The sequence below is a fragment of the Numenius arquata genome, unplaced genomic scaffold (genome assembly GCF_964106895.1).
Source record: "Numenius arquata unplaced genomic scaffold, bNumArq3.hap1.1 HAP1_SCAFFOLD_1695, whole genome shotgun sequence".
Lineage (NCBI taxonomy): Eukaryota > Metazoa > Chordata > Aves > Charadriiformes > Scolopacidae > Numenius > Numenius arquata.
The window spans coordinates 1-9,166 of record NW_027414314.1 but is presented as its reverse complement, the minus strand read 5'-3'; the positions used below and the strand labels follow the sequence as shown (position 1 = coordinate 9,166).

Genomic DNA, 9,166 nt, shown 5'->3' with positions numbered 1-9,166 from the left:
CCCCCGAACCCCCTCCCGGTCCCTCCCAGCCTCCTCCCAGTATAAACCAGTATATCCCAGTCCCTCCCAGTCCCTCCCAGTGCCTCCCAGTGCCCCCAAACCCACTCCCAGTCCTTCCCAGTCCCTCCCAGTGCCCCCGAACCCCCTCCCAGTCCCATCCCAGTCCCTCCCAGTGCCCCCAAACCCCCTCCCGGTCCCTCCCAGCCTCCTCCCAGTATAAACCAGTATGTCCCAGTTCCCTCCCAGTGCCTACCAGGGCACCCCCTCCTCGGGGGCCAGGCTGAAGAGCACCCGTCCCAGCAGCACCCGGTGGGGGTTGGGCCCCGGGCGCAGGGCGGAGAGGGGGGAGGGGCGGAGGGGGGGGGGAGGAGGGGGGAGGGGAACCGGCCCCTCCCCCCCCCTCCCTCCCCTCCCCCCCCCCTCCGCCCCTCCCCCCCCCAAAGGACCCAAAAGAGAGGGGGGGAGGGGCCCCGACAACCCCCGGCGGCGTTTGCCCCGCACTTTGCCCTGGGTTTGGGGAGGGAAACCAGTAAAAACCAGTATAAACCAGTATAAACCAGTATAAACCAGTATAAACCTGTAAAACCCCGTAAAAACCCGTAAAATCCTATAAAAACCTGTAAAAACCTGTAAAAACCCATAAAAACCAGTATAAACCAGTATAAACCAGTAAAAACCAAACCAGTATAAACCCGTATAAACCAGTATAATCCCGTATAAACCAGTAAAAACCAGTATAAGCCTGTAAAAACCCATAAAAACCTGTAAAAACCCATAAAAACCAGTACAAACCAGTAAAAACCAGTATAAACCAGTATAAACCCATATAAACCAGTAAAAACCAGTATAAACCCGTAAAAACCCATAAAAACCTGTAAAAACCCATAAAAACCAGTATAAACCAGTACAACCAGTAAAAACCAAACCAGTACAAACCAGTACAAACCAGTACAAACCAGTAAAAACCAGTAAAAACCAAACCGGTATAAACCCGTATAAACCCAGTAAAACCCAGTAAAAACCCGTAAAAACTCGTAATAACCAGTATAAACCAGTATAAACCAGTATAAACCCGTAAAACCCCGTAAAACCCCGTAAAAACCCGTAAAAACCCGTAAAAACCTGTAAAAACCTGTAAAAACCCATAAAAACCAGTATAAACCAGTACAAACCAGTAAAAACCAAACGAGTATAAACCAGTATAAACCCATATAAACCAGTAAAAACCAGTAAAACCCTGTAAAAACCTATAAAAATCTGTAAAAACCTGTAAAAACCAAACCAGTAAAAACCTGTATAAACCAGTACAAACCAGTATAAACCAAACCAGTATAAACTAGTACAAGCCAGTAAAAACCTGTATAAACCAACAAAAACCCGTATAAACCAGTAAAAATCCGTATAAACCAGTATAAACCCGTAAAAACCTGTAAAAATCAGTATAAACCAGTATAAACCAAACCAGTATAAACCAGTACAAACCAGTAAAAACCTGTATAAACCAGCAAAAACCCGTATAAACCAGTAAAAACCAGTATAAACCTGTAAAAACCAGTATAAACCTGTAAAAACCAGTATAAACCCGTAAAAACCAGTAAAAACCAAACACTATAAACCAGTAAAAACCAAACAGTAAAAACCAGTAAAAACCAAACCAGTATAAACCAGTATAAACCCATATAAACCCATAAAACCCCATAAAAACCCTGTAAAAATCCGTAAAAACCAGTATAAACCAGTACAAAACCAGTAAAAACCCATATAAACCAGCAAAACCCGTATAAACCAGTAAAAACCAGTACAAACCTGTAAAAAACAGTATAAACCCATAAAAACCCGTAAAAACCAAACCAGTACAAACCAGTAAAAACCCGCATAAACCAGCAAAAACCCGTATAAACCAGTAAAAATCCGTATAGACCCGTAAAAACCAGTAAAAACCTGTAAAAACCAAACCAGTATAAACCAGTAAAAACCTGTATAAACCAGTAAAAACCAGTATAAGCCAGTAAAAACCAGTATAAACCAAACCAGTATAAACCAGCATAAACCCGTAAAATCCCATAAAAACCCGTAAAAACCAGTAAAAACCTGTACAAACCAGTATAAACCTCTATAAACTAAACCAGTAAAAACCAGTAAAACTCACTAAAAAACCCGTAAAAACCCATAAAAACCTGTAAAAACCCATAAAACCCAGTATAAACCAGTACAAGCCAGTATAAACCAGCAAAAACCCGTAAAAACCAGCAAAAACCCGTAAAAACCAAACCAGTATAAACCAGTAAAAACCCGTATAAACCAGTAAAAACCAGTATAAACCCATAAAAACCAAACCAGTATAAACCAGTATAACTGACCAGTATAACCACCCACTGCCCACCCTCCCCCCCAGTCTGCCCCCGTTCCCCCACCCCGCTCCCTCCCCACCCCCTCCCAGTCCCTCCCAGTCCCTCCCAGTTCCGCCCAGTCCCCCTCCCAGTTCCCCCCCAATCCCATCCCAGTCCTCCCCCAGTCCCTCCCAGTTCACTCCCAGGTACTCCCAGTATAAACCAATCCCTCCCCAAGTCCCTCCCAATCCCCTCCCAGTTCATCCCAGTCCCTCCCAGTTCATCCCAGTCCCTCCCAGTTCACTCCCAGTGCCCCAAATCCCCTCCCAGTTCCTTCCCAGTCCCTCCCAGTTCACTCCCAGATCCTCCCAGTATAAACCAATCCCCCCCCAAGTCCCTCCCAATCCCCTCCCAGTTCATCCCAGTCCCTCCCAGTTCACTCCCAGTATAAACCAGTCCCCCCCAGCCCCTCCAGTCCCTCCCAGTTCATCCCAGTCCCCCCCCAGTCCCTCCCAGTTCACTCCCAGATCCTCCCAGTATAAACCAATCCCCCCCCAGTGCCTCCCAGTTCATCCCAGTCCTCCCCCAGTCCCTCCCAGTTCACTCCCAGGTCATCCCAGTATAAACCAGTCCCCCCCCAGTGCCTCCCAGTTCATCCCAGTCCCTCCCAGATCCTCCCAGTATAAACCAATCCCCCAAGTCCCTCCCAGTCCCTCCCAGTTCACTCCCAGATCCTCCCAGTATAAACCAGTTCATCCCAATCCCCTCCCAGTCCCTCCCAGTATAAACCAATCCCCCCCAAACCCTCTCCCAATCCCCTCCCAGTCCCTCCCAGTTCATCCCAGTCCCTCCCAGTGCCCCCAAATCCCCTCCCAGTTCCTTCCCAGTCCCTCCCAGTATAAACCAGTCACCCCCAGTCCCTCCCAATCCCCTCCCAGTTCATCCCAGTCCCTCCCAGTTCACTCCCAGTATAAACCAGTCCCCCCCAGCCCCTCCCAGTCCCTCCCAGTTCATCCGAGTCCCCCCCCAGTCCCTCCCAGTTCACTCCCAGATCCTCCCAGTATAAACCAATCCCCCCCCAAGTCCCTCCCAGTCCCTCCCAGTTCACTCCAGATCCTCCCAGTATAAACCAATCCCCCCCAAACCCCCCCCAATCCCTCCCAGTCCCTCCCAGGTCATTCCGAGATCCTCCCAGTATAAACCAATCCCCCCCAGTGCCTCCCAGTTCATCCCAGTCCCTCCCAGTTCACTCCCAGTATAAACCAATCCCCCCCAAACCCTCTCCCAATCCCCTCCCAGTCCCTCCCAATTCATCCCAGTCCCTCCCAGTTCACTCCCAGTGCCCCCAAATCCCCTCCCAGTTCCTTCCCAGTCCCTCCCAGTTCACTCCCAGTCCCTCCCAGTATAAACCAATCCCCCCCCCAAGTCCCTCCCAATCCCCTCCCAGTTCATCCCAGTCCCTCCCAGTATAAACCAGTCCCCCCCAGCCCCCTCCCAGTTCATCCCAGTCCTCCCCCAGTCCCTCCCAGTTCACTCCTAGGTCGTCCCAGTATAAACCAGTCCCCCCCAGTCCCTCCCAGTTCACTCCCAGGCCCTCCCAGTATAAACCAATCCCCCCCCCAAGTCCCTCCCAATCCCCTCCCAGTTCATCCCAGTCCCTCCCAGTATAAACCAGTCCCCCCCAAACCCGCCCCCAATCCCCTCCCAGTCCCTCCCAGTTCACTCCCAGGTCCTCCCAGTATAAACCAATCCCCTCCCAGTCCCTCCCAGTTCATCCCAATCCTCCCCCAGTCCCCTCCCAGTTCACTCCCAGGTTGTCCCAGTATAAACCAGTCCCCCCCCAGTCCCTCCCAGTTCATCCCAGTCCCTCCCAGTTCACTCCCAGTGCCCCCAAATCCCCTCCCAGTTCCTTCCCAGTCCCTCCCAGTTCACTCCCAGGTCCTCCCAGTATAAACCAATCCCCCCCCCAAGTCCCTCCCAATCCCCTCCCAGTTCATCCCAGTCCCTCCCAGTTCACTCCCAGTATAAACCAGTCCCCCCCAGCCCCTCCCAGTCCCTCCCAGTTCATCCCAGTCCCCCCTAGTCCCTCCCAGTTCACTCCCAGATCCTCCCAGTATAAACCAGTTCATCCCAATCCCCTCCCAATCCCTCCCAGTATAAACCAATCCCCCCCAAACCCCCCCCCAATCCCCTCCCAGTCCCTCCCAGTCCCTCCCAGGTCATTCCCAGATCCTCCCAGTATAAACCAATCCCCCCCCAGTCCCTCCCAGTCCCCCCAGTCCCTCCCCAGTCCCTCCCAGTATAAACCAATCCCCCCCAAACCCTCTCCCAATCCCCTCCCAGTCCCTCCCAGTTCATCCCAGTCCCTCCCAGTTCACTCCCAGTGCCCCCAAATCCCCTCCCAGTTCCTTCCCAGTCCCTCTCAGTTCACTCCCAGTATAAACCAATCCCCCCCAGCCCCTCCCAGTCCCTCCCAGTTCATCCCAGTCCTCCCCCAGTCCCCTCCCAGTTCACTCCCAGATCCTCCCAGTATAAACCAGTTCCCCCTCAGTCCCTCCCAATCCCTCCCAGTCCCTCCCAGTGCCTCCAAACCCCCCCCCAGTCCCCCCCCAGTCCCTCCCAGTTCACTCCCAGTGCCCCCAAATCCCCTCCCAGTTCCTTCCCAGTCCCTCCCAGTTCACTCCCAGGTCCTCCCAGTATAAACCAGTCCCCCCCCAGTCCCTCCCAGTTCACTCCCAGTGCCCCCAAATCCCCTCCCAGTTCCTTCCCAATCCCCTCCCAGTCCCTCCCAGTATAAACCAGTCCCCCCAGTCCCTCCCAGTTCATCCCAGTCCCTCCCAGTATAAACCAGTCCCCCCCCAGTCCCCTCCCAGTTCATCCCAGTCCCTCCCAGTTCACTCCCAGATCCTCCCAGTATAAACCAGTTCCCCCTCAGTCCCTCCCAATCCCTCCCAGTCCCTCCCAGTGCCCCCAAACCCCCCCCCCAGTCCCCCTCCAGTCCCTCCCAGTTCATTCCCAGATCCTCCCAGTATAAACCAATCCCCCCCCAGTGCCTCCCAGTTCATCCCAGTCCCTCCCCAGTCCCTCCCAGTATAAACCAATCCCCCCCAAACCCTCTCCCAATCCCCTCCCAGTCCCCCCCAAGCCCCGCCCCCTTCCCCTCACCTGATTGGCCAGCAGGGCGCAGAGCCGCCCCAGGAAGGCCAGCAGGTGGGCGTGTCTCCGGCGAGGCTCCGCCCACCCGGGGGCCAGGGCCGAGGCTCGGCTCAGCCCCTCCAGCGCCCCCCCCCACCGCTCCTGGTACTGCAGCAGCTGCCGGGAGACACCCCATTGGCTGGGGAAACCCCCCGGGGGGCGGGGACAGCACCGGGGACACGCCCACCGACCCCCCAGGCCACGCCCCGAAAGGGTTAAGCCACGCCCCCCCCCCCCAACCACCACAACCCCCCCTTAATTATAAGGCTCTGAGCCGTGGGAACGGCTCTGGCCACGCCCCCCCGCCCCAGGCCACGCCCCCCCGCCCCAGGCCACTCCCACCGACTCCCAGGCCACGCCCCCAAAAGGGTTAAGCCACGCCCCCCCCCCCCCAAACCAACCCGCCCCCCCCTTTAATTATAAGGCTCTGAGCCGTGGGAACGGCTCTGGCCACGCCCCCCCCGCCCCAGGCCACGCCCCCGCCCTCAGGCCACGCCCCCCGCCCTCAGGCCACGCCCCCAAAAGGGTTAAGCCACGCCCCCCCCCCACCATCCCCCCCCCCTTTAATTATAAGGCTCTGAGCCGTGGAACGGCTCTGGCCACGCCCCCCCGTCCCCGGCCACGCCCCCCGGCCCCAGGCCACTCCCACCGACTCCCAGGCCACGCCCCCAAAAGGGTTAAGCCACGCCCCCCCCCCCAAACCAACCCGCGCCCCCCCTTTAATTATAAGGCTCTGAGCCGTGGGAACGGCTCTGGCCACGCCCCCCCCGTCCCCGGCCACGCCCCCCGACCCCAGGCCACTCCCACCGACTCCCAGGCCACGCCCCCAAAAGGGTTAAGCCACGCCCCCCCCGAGAAACCACCCCCTCCCCTCTTTAATTATAAGGCTCTGAGCCGTGGGAACAGCTCTGGCCACGCCCCCCCGGCCACGCCCCCCCGCCCCAGGCCACGCCCCCGCCCTCGGCCACGCCCCCCCCGCCCTCGGCCACGCCCCCCCCGCCCTCAGGCCACGCCCCCAAAAGGGTTAAGCCGCGCCCCATCCGCCCCCTCCATTGACTCCCATAGCCCCGGCCCCGCCCCCTCCCCGAAGCCCCGCCCCCTTGGGAGGGTTAAGCCCCGCCCCCCCGCCCCCCCATTGGCCACTCACGGTGGCGCGGTTGAGGTGAAGGTCCGGGTTATTGGCTGCTTCGGGGTCCACCCGCTCCTGGGGGGGCGGGGCCTGGCGTTAGCCCCGCCCCCTGCCCCATAGAGACCCCCTCCCCTGCCCCATAGCGACCCCCCCCTGCCCCATAGAGACCCCCCCCTGCCCCACATACGGCCTGTGCGTAGCCCCCAGGCCACCCTCAGCCCCACACCCAGCCCCATAACTACCCCATAGCGCCCCCCCTGCCCCATAGCGACCCCCCCTGCCCCACATCCTGCCCCATAGCGCCCCTCTGCCCCATAGATCTGCCCACATACGGCCTGTGTGTAGCCCCCAGGCCACCCTCAGCCCCACACCCAGCCCCATAACTACCCCATTAGCGACCCTCCTGCCCCATAGCGACCCCCTCCTGCCCCATAGCGACCCCCCCTGCTCCACACCCTGCCCATAGCGCTCCTCTGCCCCATAGATCTGCCCACATACGGCCTGTGTGTAGCCCCCAGCCGACCCTCAGCCCCACACCCAGCCCCATAACTACCCCATAGCGACCCCCCTGCCCCATAGCGACCTCCCCTGCCCCATAGCGACCCCCCCTGCCCCACACCCTGCCCCATAGCGCCCCTCTGCCCCATAGATCTGCCCACATACGGCCTGTGCATAGCCCCCAGCCGACCCTCAGCCCCATAACTACCCCATAGCGACCCTCCTGCCCCATAGCGACCCCCCCTGCCCCATAGCGACCCCCCCTGCCCCACACCCTGCCCCATAGCGCCCCTCTGCCCCATAGATCTGCCCACATACGGCCTGTGCGTAGCCCCCCAGGCGACCCTCAGCCCCACACCGAGCCCCATAACTACCCCATAGCGACCCTCCTGCCCCATAGCGACCCCCCCTGCCCCACACCCTGCCCCATAGCGCCCCTCTGCCCCATAGATCTGCCCACATACGGCCTGTGCATAGCCCCCAGGCCACCCTCAGCCCCATAACTACCCCATAGCGACCCCCCTGCCCCATAGCGACCTCCCCTACCCCATAGCGACCCCCCCTGCCCCACACCCTGCCCCATAGCGCTCCTCTGCCCCATAGATCTGCCCACATACGGCCTGTGTGTAGCCCCCAGCCGACCCTCAGCCCCACACCCAGCCCCATAACTACCCCATAGCGACCTCCCCCTGCCCCATAGCGACCCCCCCCCCCCCCGCCCCACACCCTGCCCCATAGCTCTGCCCCACATACGGCCTGCGCGTAGGCCCCCAGGGCGCGTCGGGCGGCGTCGGGGCTCTGCCCCCCGGCGAAGAAGAGGGAGACGTAGGCGTTTCCCAGCACGTCTGGGGGGCACCGTCAGACCCACGGCGACCCACAGCGACCCCCCCCCCCTGCCCCATAGCGACCCCCCCCTGCCCCATAGCTGCCCCATAACTGTCCCCCAGCCCCATACAACCCCCCCCCCAGCCCCATAACCACCCCCTTTCTGCCCCCAAGTCCCCCCAGGACTCCCCCCAAACCTCCTCCCTGCCCCATAGCGACCTCCCCTGCCCCATAGCTGCCCCATAGCGAGCCCCCCCGCCCCACAGCTGCCCCATAACTTCCCCACCCCGCCCCAGAAAACACCCCCCAGCCCCATAACCACCCCCTTTCTGCCCCCCAAGTCCCCCCAGGACTCCCCCCCAAACCCCCTCCCTGCCCCATAGCGACCTCCCCCTGCCCCATAGCGACCCCCCCTGCCCCACAGCTGCCCCATAGCGAGCCCCCCCACCTCACAGCTGCCCCATAACTGTCCCCCAGCCCCATACAACCCCCCCCCAGCCCCATAACCACCCCCTTTCTGCCCCCCAACCCCCCCCAGGACTCCCCCCCAAACCTCCTCCCTGCCCCATAGCGACCTCCCCTGCCCCATAGCTGCCCCATAGCGACCCCCCCCCAGCCCCACTCACACCAGGAGCGGCCGTCCCGTGGGTCGCAGCGCACGGCGGCCTCGGCGTGGGTCAGGCTCTCGCTCAGGGCGGCCCCCCCGGCCCCCCCGGCCCTCAGCGCCATCGACAGCAGCCGCCGCGCCTCCGCGTCCTCCCCCTGGGGGGGGCCAGACCCATAAGTGTGGGGCAGGACCCATAGATTGGGGGGGGGGGGGGGGGGGGAAGACCCATAGATGGGGGGTAGAACCCGTGGAGGGGGGGGAATGGAAATATAGGGGGGGGTGGGGGACATGGGGGGGGAGGGAGGGACCCATAGATGTGGGGAGGGACCCACAAGTGTGGGGCGGGACCCCTAAGTGTGGGGCGGGACCCATAGATTGAGGGGGGGGGGGGGGGAAGACCCATAGATGGGGGGCAGAACCCGTGGAGGGGGGAGAATGGAAATATATGGGGGGGGGGGGAGGGACATGGGGGGGGAGGGACATGGGGGGGGAGGGACGGACCCATAGATGTGGGGCGGGACCCACAAGTGTGGGGCAGGACCCCTAAGTGTGGGGCGGGACCCACAAGTGTGGGGCGGGACC

General features: G+C 60.3%; 1 protein-coding gene across 1 annotated transcript; it reads right to left on the bottom strand.

Annotated features, from left to right (window-relative positions):
• Positions 1-253: 253 nt before the first annotated feature.
• Positions 254-8,739, bottom strand: TTC5 (tetratricopeptide repeat domain 5; the record flags this gene model as incomplete). The annotated part of the gene is made up of 5 exons (XM_074167086.1): positions 254-507; positions 5,496-5,642; positions 6,673-6,729; positions 7,906-7,997; positions 8,604-8,739. Coding segments are annotated over 5 exons (686 nt in total), but the record flags the coding sequence as incomplete, so codon positions are not given.
• Positions 8,740-9,166: the final 427 nt, after the last annotated feature.